The sequence below is a fragment of the Ranitomeya variabilis genome, chromosome 8, assembly GCF_051348905.1.
Source record: "Ranitomeya variabilis isolate aRanVar5 chromosome 8, aRanVar5.hap1, whole genome shotgun sequence".
NCBI lineage: Eukaryota > Metazoa > Chordata > Amphibia > Anura > Dendrobatidae > Ranitomeya > Ranitomeya variabilis.
Genome location: NC_135239.1, coordinates 122,650,034 through 122,674,908, shown reverse-complemented (window position 1 = coordinate 122,674,908; position 24,875 = coordinate 122,650,034). Strand labels below are relative to the sequence as shown.

The following is a 24,875-nucleotide window of genomic DNA, read 5'->3' as shown; positions in this document are numbered from 1 at the left end:
TTTAGGCATCTGAAGTGAGGGTTAGGCTGTATTGTCGCAGGGTACATCTCCTGGTAAATGGTGTCCATGTTCATGCTTTTCTAAAAAAACCTCATCTTCGGGGAAAAATTATGCCTTTGGTAACAGGGAACTCTTGGCAATCAAGTGGACCTTTGAAGAGTGGTGTCATTTTCTAAAGAGAGCAGTTCATTCAGTTATTGTAATGACGAGTATGTAACAGTCTAATGCCTAGAGAGGCAAGATGGGCATTTTTCTTCACCAGGTTTAACTTTTTTGTTATACATAGGCCAGGGAACAAGAACATTAAGGTGGATACCTTATCTTGTTGTTTTCCTGGGGGTGGAGATACTTGTAGACCGGTTCCTATACTAGAAAAAAGGTGGTTATTTGTCCATGCTCCAATCTTGAAAAAAAGGTTGTTGAGGTTCAGGCGGATGACCCTGCTGCCTGTTAGGTAAACTGTTTTCACCTGTAAATCTCTGTCTGAGAGTTCTTAGTGAACATCATGATTCAGTCTTGGCTGGACATCCCGGTAATAAAGCCACCATAGATCTTGTTACTCAGCGTTTTTGGTGGTCAGGGGTACATCAGGATGTTTAGGAGTAGGTATAGTAGTGTCTGTGTGCATTCTAAAACCTCTCATAGTCATCTACCTGGGTCTTTCCAACCATTGGCGATTCACAGTAGACCTTGCGGATTCCCAGGAGACCTCAGTAGATTTTATCACTGATCTACCCATGTCAGCATTTAATACTGAAATTTTGGTTTGCTATCCGATTTACCTAACGTTAAGACCTTGGTGCTAATTTTCATCAAAGAGGTTGTAAATTTACATGAGATCCCTACCAATATTGTTTCTGATCTGGTGGTGCCGTTTATTTCCAAATTTTGGAGGGTGTTTAGGGAATCATCTGTCATTCTCTACAGCATTTCACCCACAGTCTAATGGGCAAACTGAATGGGTTCACCAGAATCTTGAGACTTATCTTAGGTGTTTTGTGTCTGAGAATCAGGAGCATTGGGTTACCTACTTACCTCTAGCTGAATTTGCGGTAAATAGTTATTGTCATGAGTCTACTGGTAAGTCCCTCTTTTTCGGGGCATGCAGGTTTCATCCTTAGTTCAGCTCACTTAATAGGAATCTTTCTTCTGGAGTACCTGAGGAAGAACGTTTTTCATCATCGGTTACGTCTGTGTGGCAAGGGGATCTTGATAATTTGAGGAAGATGGGGTCCAAATATAAGAGTGTGGCTGTGTGTTGGTGACTTAGTGTGGTTGTCCTCAAGGATCATTAAGTTGAAGGTTCCCTTGTGGAAACTGGGTACCCTTAAAAGATTGTGGCCATCATCAATCCCGTAGCATTCGGCCTTGCTTTGCCATCCACCTTTAGGATTCATAATGTGTTTCATCGATCTCTATTCAAACAATACATTGCGTCCTCTGTACCTTCACTGCTACCGCCATCTCTGGTCATTGTATATGGAGATTTGGAATTTCAAATAGCTAAGATAGTTGATTCTCGCTTAGTTCGTCAGTCGCTTCAGTATCTGTTACACTGGAAGGGATACGGTCCTGAAGAGAGGATGTGGGTACCAGCATCTGACGTTCATGCTGCCAGGGTGACCCGGTCTTTTCACGTGACACACCCCAATAATCCCGGTTTTTACTTTCCAGAGGTCCCTCGTAGAAGAGTGTACCGTCATGGGTTTACTACGACAGAGGTGCCAAAGACCACAGCATCTGATTTCTCCTGCTCCTGCACTGTTTAGAAGCACTTTACCTTCAAATGAAATGGTGCAGGTTACAATTAGTGGTGCAGGGGTTAATCTGCTCAGTTGAGAGCTTCTGGAAGCTAAGGCAAGGTATGCAGCCCAGAATCTTCACTGTCAGAAGTAATTTGGGGAACGGCGAGCTAGGGTGTCCCTAGTATTAGGGACAGGGAAGGAGCCCCTGGTCCTGGGACACCCGACAGTTGTGTCATGACAGGTGCAAGCTGTGCAGCTGCACAGGAGCCAAAAAGGGTCAAAGAGGTGAGGGGCCCATTTCCACCTGTAAAATAGGTGGAATTGTGAGTTTTGATGAGCTATTTGACTGCAAACGGCCCATATATAGTTCTTGCACAGAGGATCTTTTCTACCTGTGTCTGCCCGTACAATATTCATTGCACTTTTTTAGGAAATGGTAATATTATTAGTTCCAAAACTTTCTAGTGTCCATTCGTTTCTAGTGTTCAGAGAAAGTAAGAGTAGCGCGATGCACTACCTGGAATGTTTTGTGGGTCCACCTGCTTTCTCATGCTTGAAAAACATATTTCAGTAAATGATTTTTGGTGGAGTACAAGAAAAGCGTGTTGTGTTCCTCTCCATGGGTTTCAAATATGAAAGACGTTTGCTTTTTCAGAATTCATTACAGACTTCACTCTTGCTATGCACAGGGAGGTAGTTGTAGCAAATCCATTAAAATTCCATTTAAAACCCAAAACCCTAAAGTGCCTCAGAATTCCCAAAAGTACATTATGTCTTTTAATTTTTATCCAGGCACACTGTCTGGTCCACAGGCAGGGCTGTGCCTGGTAATGCCATGTAGCTCCATTAATCCCTTCTTGACCCCAGCTTTTTTCGGTCTTGCGTTTCATTTTTCGCTCCCCTCCTTCCCAGAGCCATACATTTTTTATTTTTCCGTCAATATGGCCATGTGAGGGCTTATTTTTTGCGGAACAAGTTGTACTTTTGAACAACATCATTGGTTTTTGCATGTCATGTACTAGAAAATGGGAAAAAAATTCCAAGTGTGGTGAAATTGCAAAAGAAGTGCAATCCCATACTTGTTTTTTGCTTGGCTTTTTTTGCTAGGTTCACTAAATGCTAGAACTGACCTGCCATTATGATTCTCCAGGTCATTACGAGTTCAAAGAGACCAAACATGTCTAGGTTATTTTTTATCTAAGTGTATATTAGATTTTTTGGATTTTATTTTGAATGGGGCGAAAGGGGGGTGATTTAAACTTTTATATATATTTTTTTTTTCATATTTTTAAAAACATTATTTTCTAACATTTGCCATGCTTCAATAGCCTCCATGGGTGGCTAGAAGCTGGCACCACTCGATCGGCTCAGCTACATAGCAGCGATCATCAGATCGCTGCTATGTAGCTGAATTGCAGACTTGCTATGAGTGCCGACCACAGGGTGGCGCTCACAGCAGGCTGGCATCAGTAACCATAGAGGTCTCAAGGACCTCTATGGTTACCATCCTGACGCATCGCCGACCCCCGATCATGTGACGGGGGTCGGCAATGCACTTATTTCCAGCCGGAAGCGGTAGTTAAATGCCGCTGTCAGCGTTTGACAGCGGCATTTAACAGGTTAATAGGGGCGGGTGAATCGCGATTTCACCCGCCGCTATTGTGTGCACATGTCAGCTGTACAAAACAGCTGCATGTCGCGACTTTGATGTGGGCTCATCGCCGGAGCCCACATCAAAATGGGAGACACGACATGCGCCATACTAGTACGGTGCATGTCGTGAAGGGGTTAAACTGGATACGCTGGGAAATTGGGAGCCAGTGAAGGGATTTGCAAAGAGGGGAAGCAGGAGTGTAGCAAGGAGAGAGATTAATTAGTCGGGCAGCAGAGTTAAGGATGGACTAGAGGGGTGCAAGAGTGTTAGCAGGGAGGCCACAGAGGAAGATGTTACAGTAGTCGAGGCGGGAGATGATTAGGGCATGCACAAGCATTTTGGTAGAGTGAGGGTTGAGGAAAGGATGGATTAAGTAAATATTTTTGAGCTGGAGGCGACAGGAGGTGGCGAGAGATTGAATGTGCGGTTTGAGGGACAGGGCCGAGTCAAGGGTTACTCCAAGTCAGCAGATTTTGGGACAGGGGAAAGTGTGATTTAATTTATTTTAATAGATAGATCAGGTAGGGAAGATATGCGAGATGGAGGTAAGATAATTAGTTCAGATTTGTCCACATTGAGCTTGAGGAAGCGAGAGGAGAAGAAGGAGGATATGGCTGATAGACACTCTGGGATTCTGGAGAGCAGAGAGGTGACATTATAAATAAAATATCGGAACTGTTACAAACAAATGACAACTAGACATGTGAACAGTTGTCTCTATTTAATACTGAATAAATGATAAAGTTTATTAAAAGCCTATTTACAAATCACTAAGGCTACGTCCCCACGGGCAGTACATGTCTGCTACATCCAAAGCACTGCTGGCTTTTGAACGCAGGTGATTCTGCATGTGTTCATTGAACCACGCGGAATCACTGCATCCTATACATTGGACTGGTGATATTTATCTTTTGGAGACTGAGCATCTTCGCAAGACATGCTGTTTTCTGGAAAGATGCGCCGCATGTCCATCTCTGCAGGGAAGCCGGAGGCGTCCATGCATGCATAGTGGACATGGGATTTCTTGAAATCCCATCCACTATGTTGTAACATCTGGTCGCAGCGGGTTGGACCCTGCGGATGTATGCAGCGTCCAACCCGCAGCGTTTACTGACCGTCGGAACATACCCTAAAAAAGGAATGCATAAAGTGTTTAATTCTAGATTCATTAGAAAGATGCGGGAAAGCAGGTTACTTGGATGCAACAGCGCAGACAATGAGGAGACAGTGCTACTTAACCAACACTATTTATTTGACTAACGCAGAATGAAAATATATTTATAAATACATATATACACAAGTAAGCACTATATTGCAGGCAACAGTAACAAGGTCAATACAGTATATTATCAGAACACATTGATGCAACTAAATACGATATCTATTCAAAGTCCTATTTATGTACACTGTTCTTATTCAACCGTTGTTTAACTGCTAGAGAATAAGGCTTAACCTATATATCTCAGCTTAACGGGCGCCACTCTCAGTACTAGGCCGTCTCCATCGTAGTCACTGTAAATACCTCTGATCCTTACACTGGCCCTAGCGGGGATCACCGGCATTTCCCTTTAGGCCGCACATCCTAGATATGTGAGTCACTGTGTATATAGTGTGCTTGTCGCACTGGTCATCTCTGTTCCCCCACTGTACATCTATGCTGGAAGTACCAGCCTACAGGAATGGTCCTCTGCTACAGCCGGATCCTCTCCCAGCAGGGTTTGGATCTGATCACGATCTTTTATTGGCGCTCCTTACAGTCTCCTACTAGCACTGCAAAGGATCTTCTACTGGCGCGTGGCACAGATCTTCCACGCAGCTCAGGCCTTCTCCGGCCTCTGATCGCTCTCGGACCCTTCTATGACGATAGTGGTTGTAAGCCCACCTCAAAGCCACATGACCTGTCCTGAAACAGGTTCTGGAGCCAACTCCTACCTTTCTGGTCAGGCCTTTTATTGTTACTAATTGCAACACAGGTGTCACCTGACCTGGTGTCATCTTCAATCTCTTCCCTGGGAACATGTACTTCCATTCTTGGGGTTCCTACTGCTATAATTCTTTCTTTACTTTCACTTTCTCCTTTGACCAGCAGATGGTGGTGTTTTCTTGCAGTTACTCAGGCATGAACTGTACTTGTCCTCTCTCTTGTCTTCCTCCTTACAAGCACACAGTGATTTTTCTACAAAACTTTCAGGGAAATAAAACAATTTTGGAAAAAACACTGAAAATACCAGATCGATACAGTACACAACATAAGAATAAACAGAATGATCAGCCTTTTTTTAGACAGCAATGTCCTGTCTAAAACAGATATAGCAGGGATACTAAGGCCTTGTTCACATGATCAGTATTTTGTCAATATTTTATGTCAGTATTTGTAAGCCGAAATGAGAGCAAAATTATGAGGCTACGTTCACACTATTAGTATTTTGTCCTCATTATTTTACATAAGTATTTATTACAAATGCTGATGGGAAATACTGACTAAATACTGATAGTGTGAATGTAGCCTCATAGAAACACATCACCACTTCTGCATTTTTCATCCACTCCTGGTTACAAATACTGATGTAAAATATTGACCAAATACTGAATGTGAACATGGCCTAAAACAGACACTAGTTTTAAATGTGGGTAAACTGAATATTACGCAATAGGATTAAAGTCATATATTCGTATGTTTTTATGCAGCATGTAGAGCTGTAAATACAGTATACAATGAAATTCTAAGGCAGTTAATTTGTTATGTTTCACTATTGAGCACATTTTCATGTTTTATTGCAGTTACAACTACCTATGGTGCCTTAAAGAAAGCAAGATTAAATCTACAGGTAAGGGATTGATAGCAGTTAAGATACTAAAAATGTAATAAATGTTGCCAACTATAGAGATGGGCAGACACCTGGATGTTCAAGCCCGGCAGGTACGGCCAAACAGTTACAAAAAGTTTGGGTTCGGGTACCAGAACAGTACCCGGACCCGAACCTGAACCCAGACCCCATTCACTTGAAATGAGAGCCCGAGCATCCAGTGTTTGCTATGTTGTCATGTGCAAACACTGGATGTCCCTCAAATAGAGCTGGCTTTCATGAGGCACAAGAAATGTATTAGAACTTCAATGACAGCCATTGCTCTTTATATTTTACTAGATGGTGGCCCAATTCTAACGCATCGGGTATTCTTGAACATGTATGTAGTTTACAGCCACGTAGTATATAGCACAGAGACGTAGTATATAACACAGCCCATGCAGTATATAACACAGGCCACGTAGTATAGAGCACAGCAGTGTAGTATATTGCCCAGCCATGTAATATATACCACAACCACGTAGTATATAGCACAGAGACGTAGTAAATAACACAGCCCATGCAGTATATAACACAGGCCATGTAGTATAGAGCACAGTGATGTAGTATATTGCCCAGCCACGTAATATATACCACAGCCACATAGTATATAACACAGCCCATATAGTATATAGCACAGAGATGTAGTATATAACAGCCCACACAGTATCTAGCACAGCCCACGTAGTATATAGCAATGTGGGCACCATATCCCTGTTAAAAAAGAATTAAAATAAAAAATAGTGATATACTCACCCTCCGTCGGCCCCCCGGATCCAGCCGAGGTGTTTACTGATGCAACTCGCGACACTCCGGTCCCAAGAGTGCATTGCAGTCTCGCGAGATGATGACGTTGCAGTCTCGCGAGACCGTTACATCATCATCTCGTGAGACCGCAATGCATGGACCGGTCACCGGAGCATCGCGAGGAGCGGGGAAGGCCTCCGCTGGATCTGGGGGGCCGACGGAAGGTGAGTATATAATGATTTTTTATTTTTTTTATTATTTTTAACATTAGATCTTTTTACTATTGATGCCACATAGGCAGCATCAATAGTAAAAAGTTGGTCACACAGGGTTAATAGCAGCTTTAACGGAGTGCGTTACACCGTGGCATAACGCTGCCATTAACCCAGTGTGAGCGGTGACTGGGTGTGAGTATGGAGCGGGCACTGACGGCAGGGGAGTAGGGAGCAAACATTTTGCCGCCGGACTGTGCCCGTCGCTGACTGATCGTGGCCGTTTTGTGGCAACCAATCAGCGACTTGGGATTTCCGTGACAGAAAGAAAGAAAGAAAGACAGACCGAAGGACAGACAGAAAGACGGAAGTACCCCTTAGACAATTATATAGTAGATTACGGGAATGCTGGCAAACCAAATACAAATGATTGTAGAAAATATCTGTTGTTTCACTCCACGTATCAAAATACACACCTAAACATTAAAAAAATTATCTAGTGAGGTGATACATTTGAAATATATTAAACCCTTATTCACAAAATGACAAAAGATTAAAATAAAATATCTGCATATTCAGGAGAAATTGCGCAACAAATTTTGTGGTCCATTTTCTCCGGTATCCTTGTGAAAATAAAAAAATTGTTTCCAGAGTAAATTTTTTGTGAAAAAAGTAAATGTTTATTTTTTTCCTTCCACATTGTTCTCGCGAAGCACCTGAAGGGTTAATAAACTTCTTGAATGTGGTTTTGCGCACCTTGAGGGTGCAGTTTTTAGAATGGTGTCACTTTTGGGTATTTTCTGTTGTATTGGCCCCCCAAACTCACTTCAAATGTAAGTTGGTCCCTAAAAAAATGGTTTTGTAAGTTTTGTTGGAAAAATGATAAATTGTTGGTCAACTTTTAAGCTTTTTTTCCTAACTGAAAAAAAAATTGGCAAACTTGTGCTGCCGTAAAGTACACATATGGGAATTGTTATTTATTAACTATTTTGTGTGACACTACTCTCTGATTTTAAGGGTACAAAAATTAAAAGTTTGAAAATTGCAACATTTTTGAAAATTTTGCCAAATATAAATTTTTTTTGTAAGTAAACGCAAGTTATATCGAAGAAATTTTATCACTAACATGAAGTACAATATGTCACGAAAAAACAATCTCAGAATCAGCGGGATCCGTTGAAGCGTTCCAGAGCTATAACCTCATAAAGTGACAGTGGTCAGAATTGTAAAAATTGGCTTGGTCATTAAGTACCAAATTAACTCTGTCACTAACGGGTTAAAAAAGTGTAAAATAGGAGGCGCATGCATGGACCTCGATGGCGATGGACGCACGCCGCTGAGCTCCACTCCCCTGCAGGCTAAAAATAGCCCTTACCAGCACCCGGGCAGTGGCGATTCGGATGTCACGGCAGCCTGTACTCACCCCGGACCCCCGAAGGGTAATGCCACCAAGGAAAAGCTCCGTTGGGCCGGTGTCCTGCCTGATCACAGAGCACTTCTCGGGAGGAAGAAAATCCAAGATGGCCGCCGCACACAAAACGCCAGCAGCTTCTCCCGCCTCACAGCCCCAGGTAACGGAGATTACTGAGGGAGATGACTCAACCCTACCCGGGGACACTGCTATTCAGACAGCAGAGCTGATAAAAGCCTTACAGGACACTTTTAAAGCAGAATTAGCTTCAGCCATGCAGACTATCACTGCAAAACTGCAAGACATTGCACAAAGAACCTCTGTATTAGAGGAAAGGATGGACGCTGTAGCTGACACTCTGGAAGATGACCAGGGGGATATTAAAAACAAAAAGAAACCACAAAAGAATATAGTAGAATCCTAGAACACAAGAAAAACCTACAAAAACAAGGATCCCTAAAATATAACCTTTATTAAAGCTAAATAAAAAGAACTCTTTTCAACAACAATACGATACAAAAAACCACAAAATATGTACCTATTGAACCCTAGGGGAATGCTAGACTCCAAACTGCCTAACAGTGGGGGTAGGCACCCTAATTTACTGCGATAGGTGCCCCCACTCCTCGTTGGCTCACCCTCAAAAGTCCCTAGAGGTCCCTGGAATACAGGAATCCTGGTGAAACCTAGAAAATCCCTATCGGGAAAATACACTACCATGCCATGCGCCATTTTTGATGTGCCTTTCCATCTGGAACACATTTTGCGCTTCACCCGTACAGGCGACCCTTGTCCCGGCTATTACCATGTCATTTCCGGTAGGCCGGTCTTCCCTTGGCGCGTCTAGCTCTCTTACTTCCGGCAGCTTCACGCGGACAATGGCTGTTATAAAAAGGTGAATAGTAAGTGTTTTTTCACAGCTACCATCACATTTACTACTGCTGAACCCCTGATGAACCCCCGTCATATCCATGGGGGCAAACGCGTCGGGCATTGGTGAGCCTGCTGATTAGCGCTTCATCAATCGTGCCTTTTGGATGTTGGGATGATATACCGCAACTAAGAGATAACTACTGAAATTGCTGACTATGTTTTGAAGGGATGATTGTGTCCTGTACTAGTAGCATTGACGGCTAGAGAAGTTTCTGTATGCCGGTATAGGAGGTGATTTGCACTGCACGATGAACTTTAAAACTTTGTGGTTATTTACTAATCTAAATCCCATATGACAATATTATTACATTCTGCTGGGCATGGTTTGGAATGTTTGCTGATTAGCGCTCTATTGAAATTTTTTTTTACTCCATACAGTTGTGTTTTCTGGGTATTAGGATTAGACACCACAACTAATCTGGAATTATTAATATCGGTGGTTGTCTATTTCCTCTTTGCTGGGAAGTATGATTGTGTTTTATACTAGCAGTATAGATATTTAAAGTACTCCGTTATGCTGATCTATGAGACAATCTATACTTTGCATCTATATATCTTGGTTTTCATTTACTAATTTCTATTACCTATGAACGCTATATGGAACTACTGGGACAATATTAGTTTTATCACATCCTGGTTACCCGGAGAATATTATATTTACTGTATTTTGTTCATTTTCTGCATTCTTACTTATAATCTACTGTTCTGGGATGTTTCCCTCTTCTCATATATGACATACCATGTATTGAAAAAAATATTTTTCATTATATTACATTTGTGATATTTGAGACATTTATTAAATATTTTTTTTGGGGGGGTTTATATTAATTTTTTCCTTTTTTTGTTTTTTTGTTTTCTGGGAACCAGGGTGTATTGGGACATTTTCTTGTATCTTCTATCCTTATCATAGGGAATTTTGAGGGACCCTAGGTTCAGTCGACGCTGAGTGGGGGCACCTACCGCTTCAAATTAGGGTGCCAACCTCCACTGCCAGGTATTGTGTTTTCCCGATGGGATTTTCTAGGTTTCACCAGGATTCCTGTATTCCAGGGACCTCTAGGGACTTTTGAGGGTGAGCCGACGAGGAGTGGGGGCGCCTATCGCAGTAAATTAGGGTGCCTACCCCCACTGTTAGGCAGTTTGGAGTCTAGCGTTCCCCTAGGGTTCAATAGGTACATATTTTGTGTTTTTTTGTATCGTTGTATAGTTGTTGAAAAGAGTTCTTTTTATTTAGCTTTAATAAAGGTTATATTTTAGGGATATTAAAAACAACATGGATCGCATAACTGAACTTGAGCTCAAATGTGAGGACATAGAAAATAGGCCCGTAGGGGAAACCTACGGATCCGTGGCCTCCCCGAGGAGAATACAGCTCTTAAAGCTACAGCTACTACATTATTTTCTGCTTTGTTCCCACAAACAGAACCTGCTTTATTACATATTACCAGAATTCACAGAGCAGTAGGGAAACCACGCTCAGATAAAAACCCCAGGGATGTTATCCTGAAACTCTTGCACGAAGAAGCATGTGACCTGATTCTTTCAGCAACAAGAAATTTACATACACTGCCTGATCTTCCGGATACAGTGAAAATCTTTGTAGATTTGGCACCTGCCACCCTGATAAGGAGAAAGAATTTCAAGCCGGTAACAGCGGCACTTCAGGCAGCCCAAATCAAATATAGATGGGGATTCCCTTTTGCCCTATCCTTTTCAGTGCACAACAAAACTTATATATGCAGGACATTGGAAGAGGGGGAGTTGGCTCTGACTCAATCAGCTATACCTGGAACTGAAGCCCCTCACCCACTACCACCTCGCCGTAATAGACCGACAAGAAAGTGGAAAGAAGTCCGCAGGTCAAACCGCCCACAGTCGAATTCCGTCTGCAGACTCTAAATGTTGTCATATTTATGTTCAGAGCATGGTTTCTGTCTAACTCTAATTAGATAACCTATGCTGGATCGACTGACATCATTCAGCCTTGTTGGTCTTTTATTTCTTTGATTGCACTTCCCCTACTTCACGGGTGGAGAGGACTGTTGGTGACGGTTCGGATACCGGATCCTGTCTTGGCTAATCCTGGCTACTGCAAGAATATATTATAAGCACGGGCTACGCCTGCAGGGACATTACGTGCTGCCTCACTTTGGTGATTTTTGGCCTACCTCTGATAATAGAGGAGGCCTGATTGCTACGAGTTCTGGACTTTCAGTCCATTGGATGTTTTATGTTCATTGTTTAATAAGTGTCTGTGTCTTCCCTTCCTTCTGTTCTTCCCTTATGTTTCTATATAGGATTTCTCATCTTAATAACTGTGTTTGGTTACACATTCTTTATAAGGATCCCAAATCGTATTCATCCAATCAAGAGTACTGAGTGAGTTACTGGGGAAATATCTCTTTCAGCTCCACAACTCTAAAACATCATGTGTAGAGTACTTTCACACAATGTAAGGGATTTTAACTCCCCTTTAAAGCGCAAAAAAGCATTCTTAGGCCGGTTTCACACTTGCGTTTGGAGCAGCTGCGGAGGGCTGCGGACTTCCTCCGTGAAGCCCCGCCCTCCGCCGCTAGCTCCGCCTACTTCTGCATGCGGCCGGCATGTGGCCTGTGTACTTATATTTAACATTAGGTACGCAGTTCGTGCTGCTGTATGCGGAAGTAGGCGGAGCTAGCGTCGAAGGGCGGGGCTTCACGGAGGAAGTCCGCAGCCCTCCGCAGCTGCTCTAAACGCAAGTGTGAAACCGGCCTTAGATTACCAAAAACATAACCCAGACATCATCTGTCTCCAAGAGACCCATTTCTCTGACTCCTCATGCCCTAAATACTTTGACTCTTCTAATTCCCGTTTTTTTATTTCAACTTGGGGTCATAAAACAAAGGGGTTGCCATCTTCATCAAAAATAGTTTCCCCTTGCAGCTGATAAATAATTATAAAACAACAGAACGGAGTATACAAGTCCCAATACGCATTTTATTTAAAAATTGTATAATTTTATTTATATTATCAAAATATATAACTCAAACTGAGTAATCAAATATAAATACAATACATATAAATAACAGGATTAGTGGAGGAGGAAACACTATAATAGTGGCGGAGCGGATGACAACACCTATCACATCATATCACAAGGACTGCTATTGTGGGAGCCATAGTATGAAAACAGTCTGTGGCAATAGCCCTAATCATCATAGCTATATTGCTCAAAAAGAAAAAAAAAAAAAAAAAAAAAAAAAGTTGCAACAGTGCAGGTTATATCACTAGCTAAAGTGCCATAGTGCCTACAGGACTCATCACCTCATATCATATAAAGCAGCTTACCCATTAGGTCTGAGATGTCTCACCACGCTCCACACACCACCCCCTTGACGCACGTTTCGCGGTCGCTTTCTCAAAAAGGGGTTTGGAACAAACCCCTTTTTGAGAAAGCGACCGCGAAACGTGCGTCAAGGGGGTGGTGTGTGGAGCGTGGTGAGACATCTCAGACCTAATGGGTAAGCTGCTTTATATGATATGAGGTGATGAGTCCTGTAGGCACTATGGCACTTTAGCTAGTGATATAACCTGCACTGTTGCAACTTTTTTTTTTTTTTTTTTCTTTTTGAGCAATATAGCTATGATGATTAGGGCTATTGCCACAGACTGTTTTCATACTATGGCTCCCACAATAGCAGTCCTTGTGATATGATGTGATAGGTGTTGTCATCCGCTCCGCCACTATTATAGTGTTTCCTCCTCCACTAATCCTGTTATTTATATGTATTGTATTTATATTTGATTACTCAGTTTGAGTTATATATTTTGATAATATAAATAAAATTATACAATTTTTAAATAAAATGCGTATTGGGACTTGTATACTCCGTTCTGTTGTTTTGTATTTATTGGGGAGTTTCCTAGACTGTCCTATTGTTTCGGACAGAAATATTGGGAGAGATATAACAATCCTTGTCTCTCGGCCACGCATATGTATTAATTTTTGTGAGTTTTGTATTGGGTGATAAATAATTATGTAGATTCAGAGGGCAGATTTTGCATCCTCCAAGGTACTGTATATACTCGAGTATAAGCCGAGATTTTCAGCCTATTTCTTTAGGCTGAAAGTCCCCCTCTCGGCTTATACTCGAGTCATACCCAGGGGTCGGCAGGGGAGGGGAGTCTAATAATACTCACCTGCTCCCGGCGCGGTCCCTGCAGGTCCCTGGTTCTTCGCCGCTGCAGCTTCTTCCTGTACTGAGCGGTCACATGGTACCGCTCATTACAGTAATGAATATGGACCCTACTCCACTCCCATAGGGGTGGAGCCGCATATTCATTACTGTAATGAGCGGTAACGGTGACCGCTCACTACAGGAAGAAGCTGCGGCGTCGGAGAACCAGGGACCACGCCAGGAGCAGGTGAGTATAATGGGGAGGGGGAGTGCTGTGCGATATTCACCTTTCCTCATTCCGGGCACCGCTCCATCTTCAGTGTCTCCTGCAGTGACGCTCAGGTCAGAGGGTGCGATGACGTGGTTAGTCCGCGCCCTCTGCCTGAACGTCAGTGCAGAAGACGCAGAAGACGCTGAAGACGGAGCGGCGCCTGGAACGAGGAGAGATGAATATTGCCAGTGCCGCGGGCCTGAGCGACGAGAGGTGAGTATGTGATTTTTTTTATCGCAGCAACAGCATATGGGGCAAATATCTCTATGGAGCATCTTATGGGGCCATAATCAACGTTTGTGCAGCACTGTATGGGGCAACTATCTTTATGGAGCATCTTATGGGGCCATAATTAACATTTGTGCAGCACTGTATGGGGCAAATATCTTTATGGAGCATCTTATGGGACCATAATTAACGTTTGTGCAGCACTATATGGGGCAAGTGTCTGTATGGAGCATCTTATGGGGCCATAATCAATGTTTGTGCAGCACTGTATGGGGCAACTTTCTTTATGGAGCATCTTATGGGGCCATAATTAACGTTTGTGCAGCACTATATGGGGTAAATATCTCTATGGAGCATCTTATGGGGCCATAATCAACGTTTGTGCAGCATTATATTGGGCAAATGTCTCTATGGAGCATCTTATGGGGCCATAATCAACATTTGTGCAGCATTATATGTGGCAAATGTGTCTATGGAGCATCTTATGGGGCCATTATTAACCTTTATGCAGGATTATATGGGGCATATTTTAATATGGAGCATCTTATGGGGCCCATCATAAACTTTATGGAGCATTATATGGGGCATATTTTGTATGGAGCATCTTATAGGGCCCATCATGAACTGTATGGAGCATTATATGGGGCTCCTGATTCAATATGGATATTCAAAAACACTTAACCTACTGATGTCTCAATTAATTTTACTTTTATTGGTATCTATTTTTACTTTTGAAATTTACCGGTAGCTGCTGCATTTCCCACCCTAGGCTTATACTCGAGTCATTAAGTTTTCCCAGTTTTTTTGTGGCAAAATTAGGGGTCTCGGCTTATACTCAGGTCGGCTTATACTCAAGTATATACGGTACTTTGCAAGGACAAAACATTTGTATTGTCAATAGTCACCTACCATCCCCAACCCAATTCAAGGTTTTCAAATTACTTTTAGCCAAACTCAACACACTTTCTTTTAATCATTTGATATGGTGTGGTGACTTTAACTTCACCATTAACCCCTCACTAGATAGTAGTGCTATAAAACGTTCTGACATATCAAAATTAGAGAGAAAGAAAATCCTTAATCTCATGAAGGAAAATCAACTGGTAGATCTTTTGAGAGAACATAATGGGACTTTAAGAGGTTACACTTATTAGTCACCTGCCCATAAATCTTATTCGAGAATCGATATGCATTTGACCACAGCAACCTCTCTCATAACAGCTCTTTACACATGCCATATACCTTCCTCATGGTCGGACCATGATGCTGTCTTGTCAGTATTTTGATTCCATATAACTACATTTAAATTGTATAAGTGGAGACTAAATGAATCTATTTTAGCTCACCCAGTTAATGTAACAACTATAAAAGAAGACCTGAATTATTATTTTGAATCTAACACCCTGAAAGAATCATTGTTAGGAACAATTTGGCTTGCACACAAAAAATACATCACAGGTTCCTTCATTAAGTTGGCAACCATTAGAAAAAGAGAAAGATCTGAACTACAAACTAGGCTATTAACTAAATTGCAGAAATTAGAATTGGCCAATCAACTCTCGTCACCCATATATCTATATAAGCAGATTCAAGATACAAAACTACAGCTAAACGCCATTCTCACTGCTAAAATGGAAAGAGCTCTAACATGGACCAAAGCTAACTTCTATAAACACTCCCAATAAGCCTAACAGGATGCTAGTGCGAAAACTTAGAAAAAAAGAGCTGCTTAACATAATATCCTAAATTAAAGACTCTATGGGTCAGATCTCGGCTCATCCTGATACCATTTACAACACCTTCAATAATTATTACCAAAAGCTCTACTCACCCACGCAATCCCCTCCCCCTTCCCTATTGGACTCATTTCTCGGTAGTCTACATTTGCCAAGACTAACAGAATCTGCAGCACAACAAATCCATTTAGACATATCCAAAGAAGAAATAGCCGATACAATCAAAAAACTGAAGAAGGGGAAAGCTCCAGGACCAGATGGTCTCACAGCACTATATTAGCAGAAAATTCAGCGATATACTGATCCCACATATTAAAAATCTCTGTAACTCACTATTGAATGGTTCGCAGCTACCTCCTGAATTTTATATAGCACATGTCACAGTAATCCCTAAACCTAAAAAGGATCACCTCCTTACAAAAAACTACAGACCCATATCCCTCCTAAATATCGATCTAAAAATCTTCACATCCATAAATTCCTTCCTCACCTCATCCATCAAGACCAAGTTGGATTCATACCGTCGCAACAAGCTCCTGATAACATCAGAAGAGCAATAAATATTATTCACACATCTAACTTGCAACGGAAACGGCTATTATTGCTTGCTCTTGATATTGAGAAAGCATTCGATTCAATATCCTGGCCCTATCTTTTTGCAGTTCTTTCAAAAGCTGAAATCAAATGTTCCTCTTTATATAAAGAGGGGACATCTTGTTTTAGCGCCATTTTGACACTGAGACAGCGCAGAGAGGCTGCTCCTGGCGCTGGCACTGTTATCAGCAAGATTTTACATAGTTACAGATGTGTGTAGTGCACAAGTGTGCCCTGTGTGCTACAAGTGTGTTGTGCACTGCTTCTATTGTGCTCCATGCATGAGTATAGCATTCTAAATAATATTTTTTCACTAGCTAAATGTGAAACAGCCTGCTGTATCCCAACTTGTCATTTAGTGCTATGGTGATATGAAACTGTCTGCAGACCTAACGCACAATAAAAAAAATTATAGTGTTTCTGTTGCAAGATGTTAGACAGCCCGCCATATCTCACTTTGTCATTTTGATGGGTTGAAATTAAGCTGTCTGCAGATCTTGTGCACATAACCAAAAAAAAAATTCTGCTGCTAAACGTCATACAGTAGGGGACCTGACTTTAAATTAGTTTGCATCATCTAGTGTGTTATAGAGGCATGGTCCAGAGGCCACAAAAAATGTTTGTGTTCCTAACGTCATACAGTAGGGGACCTGACTTTAAAATTGTTTGTAGCAAATCTTTTTTGTCATACAGACCTCATCCAAACTCAAACAATTCTTTCTTCTGTGACTATCGCGATACAGCACTCCATATTTCACCTTGGAATTTACTGCCATTGAAATTCAACTGTTTGCAGAGGTGGTGCAGAGTTTAAAATCTAATTTTTTGCTGCTAATATTGTGCTCCTACCACACTATCTGAGCAACATGCCTGGGAAAAAGTGAGGCCGTGGTGGAAGGGGAATTAGGCTTGGTGATCAAGGTGTAAGTGGGGTAGGTGGTAATGTTAGTGAAAGCACTAGTGAACCAACAATGTCACATCCTATGCAAAGACAACTAACAACTTCTGTTACTGGATGGGCTACTCCACTACCTTTCATTGGCAGACGCACAGTAGTACGCTTTATTAATGAGGCCCAGAAAGAGCATGTGCTCGAGTCAGTGGCAAGCGCACCTTGAAGTGGCCTCCTCTTCCTCTACCTCAACAGTCACACCCAGTACAATCCACAGAGGTGACTCCCAAATTCCCCTTGCTTTACCCCACGTCCCAACTCTCCAACTGTACAATTGACTGTACGGAACCACAGATGGGTGAGTCTAAAGAGCTGTTCACACATTCTATGCCATGGTCATCAGAAATAAATTCAACACAATGTACCAAATACTAATGGCACTTCAAACAACCTAAAAGTGCCATTAATATTTGGACTTAACTCTATAGCGCCACCTGTTGGAAGTAGCGATCCTACAAGTCACAATCAACCCTCTAACGAGTCGTGCAATACGACTTAGGATAAAAGCCAAATCAGTATCTCAATTCGCAGACATGGTGTTTCGGGCTGTTGGCCCTCGTCAGTGCGAAGCATGAGAACTGGTTTGGCTAGGTGAGAGGCTCTGGACTGGGGTCTAAGGGGTATCGTTTCTCCTTATGGAGAGTGACATACCATCTCTGGCTTGTCAAGGTAAGGAGGCTTATTTGCCGTACAATGCTCCTCTGGGAAATTAAATATGCAAATTGCCTCTTCTGTCTCCAAGTGCCAAGGAGAAGACGGCCTTCTCTACGCCTGACGGATGCTTTCAATATACCAGGATGCCGTTCGGACTACAAGGAGTCCCAGCCACCTTCTAGAGGGCTATGGACTGGATTCTAGGCCCTCACAAGTGGTACGCCACCGCTTATTTGGACGACATTGTGATTTTCACCCCGGATTGGGGAAGACACCTGCGGAAGGACCAGGTGGTGCTCGATGCTCTAAGGAAAGAGGGGTTTTCCATAAACCTGAAGAAATGCGCTTTCGGGAAAGAGAAGGTGAAATACTTGGGCTATATCATTGGAAGAGGTGAAATAAAGCCTCAGGTAGACAAAGCACGTCAGTGCGTTCCTCGGATTTGTGGGATATTAGAGGCAATTTATCCCGAACTTCACCATGATAGTTGCCCCCCTGACTGATCTTCTCAAGGGCAAAAAGTCAACGATGGTCAAATGGTCAAATGGTCCTCTGAAACAGAGATGGCATTCCAGGACCTGAAGCTCGTCCTGTGTCGACAGCCAGTCTTGGTAGCACCAGACTTCATGAAGGATTTTGTGCTCCAGACGGATGCCTCTGAAGTCGGTTAAGGAGCTGTACTGTCCCAGGTAATAGATGTCGATGAACACCCAGTCCTTTACCAGAGTAGGAAACTCTCCTCCTGTGAGAAAAACTATGCCATCGTGGATAAGGAGTGCTTGGCCATCAAGTGGGCAATCGACACCCTGTGGTACTACCTGTTAGGTGGAAAGTTCAGGCTAATATCTGATCATGCGCCCCTGAGATGGATGAGGGAAAAGAAGGGGAAGAATGCCCGTGTAACTAGGTGGTTTATGGTGCTCCAGGACTTCACTTTCCATGTAGAGTACAGGCCAGGGAGGTTGCATGGGAATGCAGATGCCCTGTCCAGAGTCCCCTGTTTAGCTTGTGAAAGTGTCAAAACCCCCGGCATTGGGCAGAGGGGGAAATATGTGTCGGAGTCACTGGTGAAGTGATGGAGGGGAGATACTTGTCACTGCGCATGATCGCATCAGTGATGTAAAACCAGATTAGTTTCCTCCATCTGAAAAGATGGTAACAAATTGCAAGCTTTCGAGACTACTCAGGTCTCTTCATCAGGCATAAACACCAACAAAGAACAAACTGAAGGAAAAGATCCCAGATATAAATAGTAAAAACATATATTTCATTACAAAATTTAAGACCAATGCAAACTTCAATATTACTTGGTGAGATACTATATCACGCAGTATAAAATCATAATAGAGCTGGAAACAGGTAACACTCCCCACTAACAAACATATTCAGACATGAATATAATAGTCCATATCCCTGGTATAGATCTAATATCTGTATTGCAGCCAATTATAAAGTCACCATACATAGAAAATAGTTAATATAGATGCACTACTCCATCCGCATAGTGCCCAATGGAGTTGGTATATTCAAGTACATATTTAAGCTAAATATAGGAAATAGTGTTATCCTCACTTACAATATAGCTAGCAAAACTGCCACAAATAGCCACAAATAGCCATAATTACCTGCAGTCATGTTAGAAACATTTTCTCTGGGTGGCTGAGGAAAGAAAAGGCAAAGCAACCTACAGAAAAAAAAAATGACTCAACACCTTTCTTCCCTTCTTCTGAGATGCATTTAACTCATTAAAGGCCAGTTGTACTATGATCCGGTGACTTTGGAGCCGCATGAAACTTTCTCTGGAGTAGGTGGAAACAGTTCAGGTTTTGCGGTCAGTACAAACACCGCAACTAGAAGTAGCTGTGGGGTGTGCCTAACAAACCCTAGACACCTCGACACAGCCGGAGGACTAAATACCCCTATAGATGGAAATAGGAATACTACCTTGCCTCAGAGCAGAACCCCAAAGGATAGGCAGCCCCCACGAATAATGACTGTGAGTAGGAGAAGAAAGACACACGCAGGCAGAAAACAGAATTCAGCAAAAGAGGCCACTCTAGCTAAATAGGGAAAGATAGGACAGAATACTAAGCGGTCAGTATTAAAACCCTTCAAAAATATCCACAGCAGATAATACAAAAAGTTCCATAATCTAACTAAAGACATGGAATGTATATCTGCAACTCCTGAGAATCCAACAAGACTGAGAAAATACTGAAACAATCAAGCTGGACAAAAAAACAATGAATAGCACGGAATTATTAAGCACACAGCATGTGTGCCACAAAAACAGAACCAGACACTTATCTTTGCTGATTTGGCAGTAAGGCAGAAGGAACCAAACAAGGACCAACACCTCCAAAACCATGGACAACTGGCAAGGACTAATGAATCCTGCAAGCCTAAATACCCCAGTCAGAACTGCAATCAGCAGATACACCTGACCAGGACTGCAACTCAGGGACAACTGCATTACCACCTACAACCACCGGAGGGAGCCCAAAAGCAGAATTCACAACACAGGATTTGCACAGATGCACAGATTTGGCAGTATTATTCTCCCTTTATTTTTAATTTTTTGGGGGGAGACTAGTGAATAAATCAGGCCCACTATATTACAGTATGGTTTCTGTGGCACAAAATGACTGACAGAGATACCACAGACAGGACTGGCACAGATGCACAGATTTGGCAATATTATTCTCCCTTTATTTTATTTTTTTTATATGGGAGACTAGTAAATAAATCAGGCCCAATGTATGACAGTATAGTTTCTGTTGCACAAAATGACTGACAGAGATACCACAGACACGACTGGCACAGATGCACAGATTTGGCAATATTATTCTCCCTTTATTTTTATTTTTTGGGGGGAGACTAGTGAATAAATCAGGCCCACTATATTACAGTATAGTTTCTGTGGCACAAAATGACTGACAGAGATACCACAGACAGGACTGGCGCAGATGCACTGATTGTCAATATTAATCTCCCTTTTCAGGTGTGGGACAGTGCAGAAAAATACAGGCCCACTGTTTTACACTACACAGTTTCAGGGGCAGAAAGTGGCTGGAAGATATATAAAAAAAAAATAAAAGGGACTGTACTACAATTACTATCTCCCTACAATAATCTCTGAAAAGTATGGCAGGCAGCAATAAAAAGGACTGCTGCACACAAAAAGTGTGGACAAACAAGATAGCTGTGCAGAAAGGAAGGAGCAACAGAATTTGTGCTTTTAAAAAAGCAGTTGGTTTGCACAGCGGCCTACAAACAGCAATGCAGCTATCAGGGAGCCTTCTAGGGCAGCCCAATAAGCTACAGAGCTGATGAAGAGAAATCTAGCCTCCACTGTCCCTGCAAAGAAAAGGTGGTCTTGGACAGTGGAAATCGCTCCAGCACAAGCGGTTTGGGGGTTAATGTACCCTGCCTAACACTATCCCTGCTTCTGACAAAGCGGCAGCAACCTCTCCCTATGCTCAGCTCGGCAGCAGTAAGATGGCGGTCGGCGTGCACGCCCCTTTATAGCCCCTGTGACTCTGCAGAAAGCAAGCCAATCACTGTCATGCCCTTCTCTAAGATGGTGGGGACCGAGATCTATGTCATCACGCTGCCCACACTCTGCGTCCACCTTCATTGGCTGAGAAAAGGCGCTGAAAGCATCATACAAAACGCGACTTTGGCGCGAAGATCGCCGACCGCGTGGCCGATCCCACGCTGGGATCGGGTCGGGTTTCACGAAACCCGACTTTGCCAAAAGTCGGCGACTTATGAAAATGTTCGATCCGTTTCGCTCAACCCTATTATCAACCACTAAGGACTCTCAATTCTAAATATAGTTCAACATAAAAATTGTTGAAAGGAACTCTTTAAGAAAACAAGATTGTATTGCACGTGCCCCAAATAAATCACTCAACAAAGTTGAACAAAGATTAGACCAGAAGTCAAAATGCATGCAATCATGAAAGAATGTACATCAGAACCATAAGTAGCAAAAAATGTATAAATTTAAGTGATTACAACATTACATAAAATGATATAGAAACATGTTAAAAAGTGTAATGAACCTGTTACCCTTTCCAATTGGTGAACTTATCTGGCACCATGACTACATTTGTATTTGTGCTTAATTAAAAATACATGTATATACAGTATATACAAACAATTACAATAATAATATTTCTATAGCGCCAACAAATTCTGCAGTACTTTACAATTAAACAGAGATATGTTCAGACAATAAAGACATTACAGAGTAACATATAGTTCAACAGTTACAGAAGAGATGAAGGCCCTGCTCACAAGATTACAATTTTCAAAGAAATAGAGGGGTACACAATACGTAAATAGTGTTTGTCATGTTTGTTCCAGCTATCATTATGGTAAATAAGGCATTTCAAATAAGCTGCATGATCTGGTCACCAGGCAGTATCTGTCTGAGTACAGCTACCAAGTGCTATTGGGTGCATGGAGGATGTGGAGACAGATGAATAGGAGGGACAGGATTCTGAGGAAAATTTGGAAAGATGAAACAGGAAAGTTATATTAATGAAGTGAAGTGTTAGGCTTGTCTAAAGAGATGTTTTTAAAGCACATTTAAATGTGGGAGCTAGCTAGGTATTAGTGAAATCGTTCAGAGTAGTGCAACTGGTGCAGCACAAGAGAAGTTTTGGAGACAGATGCAAGGTTTGGATTAGGGAGAATGTTAGTCTTAGATCAGTTGCAGAACAGAGAACACGTAATGTAATAGACAGAAATGAGGGAGGAGATATAGGGTGGTTTCAGACTGTAGAGAGCTTTGAGGGTGAGAGAGAAGTTTATATTGTATTCTGTTGTGAATGGTCATCTAGTGTGCTGACTGGCACAAAGTGGAGGTATCAGTGAAGCGGCTGGACAAAAATATATTCTTGGCTGCCACATTCAGGATCGAGTCTGCCTCTGGGGGGTTGCTGCCTTATACTACAGAGTCTGCCTCTGGGGGGGTGCTACCTTATACTACAGAGTCTGCCTGTGGGGGGTGCTGCCTTATACTACAGGGTCTGCCTATGGGTGCTGTCTTATACTACAGAGTCTGCCTATGGGGTGCTGCCTTATACTACAGGGTCTGTCTATGGGGTGCTAAGCAAATAAGGTAGCACACTGAGGCGCTAAAACATGCAAACATGAAATATGAAAACTAAACCGCATTACTGCACTAGAAATATGAAAAATGAGAGCGTTTAGCGCATGAAAATGGCCAATTTTATGTCTACCTGGTAGCCACTTTATGGCATCTCTCTTATACCAGGTCCTACGCTTGTTTTCCTCGCTGAGAATAAACGTCTCCATGTGAATGGGTACCTGTGAAAACCTCTTCCTAGACTCATATTCTCTATCTCTGTGGAGGGGTACTGGACCTGCTGCAATTAAAACACCTGTGACTAGGAGGCGGAGTGCTCGGTCAGAAGGCTAAATAATACATTTGAAAAAACTGACCGTCACATCCAAACATAGACTAAGTGTGAACAGGTGCTAAACCTAGAGTAACCAACTGTTGTGAATTTGCTTTTTGCTCCCTCTAGTGGTTACTAGTTTTTTGACTCTGGTTTTTCTGTCATTCCTTTTATCCGCACCTGGGTCGTTAGTTAGGGGTGTTGCTATATAAGCTCCCTGGACCTTCAGTTCAATGCCTGGCAACGTAGTTATCAGAGCTAGTCTGCTGTGCTCTTGTCTACTGATCCTGGTTCCAGTTATATCAGCTAAGTCTGCCTTTTGCTTTTTGTTTTGGTTTTGTATTTTTGTCCAGCTTGTTCCAAATCTATATCCTGACCTTTGCTGGAAGCTTTAGGGGGCTGGTGTTCTCCCCCCGGACCGTTAGACGGTTCGGGGGTTCTTGAATTTCCAGTGTGGATTTTGATAGGGTTTTTGTTGACCATATAAGTTACCTTTCTTTATTCTGCTATCAGTAAGCGGGCCTCTCTGTGCTAAACCTGGTTCATTTCTGTGTTTGTCATTTCCTCTTACCTCACCGTCATTATTTGTGGGGGGCTTCTATCCAGCTTTGGGGTCCCCTTCTCTGGAGGCAAGGAAGGTCTTTGTTTTCCTCTACTAGGGGTAGCTAGATTCTCCGGCTGGCGAGTGTCATCTAGAATCAACGTAGGAATGATCCCCGGCTACTTCTAGTGTTGGCGTTAGGAGTAGATATATGGTCAACCCAGTTACCACTGCCCTATGAGCTGGATTTTTGTATTCTGCAGACTTCCACGTTCCTCTGAGACCCTCGCCATTGGGGTCATAACAGTTTGCCAGGCCCGTATTAAATGTTTAATGCATTGCAGAAGAGGGATTATAAGAAAGAAGATTCTGAGTTTTTTTTTTTTCTTCTTCCCTTTACCTCAGAGTGGCTATGCTTGCTGCAGACATGAATGTCCAGACCTTGATTACAAGTGTGGACCAGCTGGCTACTCGTGTGCAGGGCATACAAGACTATGTTATCAGAAATCCTAGGTCAGAACCTAAAATACCGATTCCTGAACTGTTTTCCGGAGACAGGTTTAAGTTTAGGAATTTCGTGAATAATTGTAAATTGTTTTTGTCCCTGAGACCCTGTTCATCTGGAGATTCTGCTCAGCAAGTAAAAATTGTTATTTCGTTCTTATGGGGTGACCCTCAGGATTGGGCTTTTTCGCTGGCGCCAGGAGATCCGGCATTGGCTGATCTTGATGCGTTTTTTCTGGCGCTCGGTTTACTTTATGA

General features: G+C 42.4%; 1 protein-coding gene across 2 annotated transcripts in view; it reads left to right on the top strand.

The window, feature by feature from the left end:
- The window catches only part of PDE4DIP (phosphodiesterase 4D interacting protein), a 1,987,893-nt gene that overhangs the window by 1,892,223 nt on the left and 70,795 nt on the right, over positions 1–24,875 (top strand). For both annotated transcript variants that reach the window (XM_077276217.1, XM_077276216.1), the window contains one exon: positions 6,181–6,227. In XM_077276217.1, the coding sequence (XP_077132332.1) occupies positions 6,181–6,227 (47 nt within the window). The remainder of the gene's footprint in view (positions 1–6,180; positions 6,228–24,875) is intronic.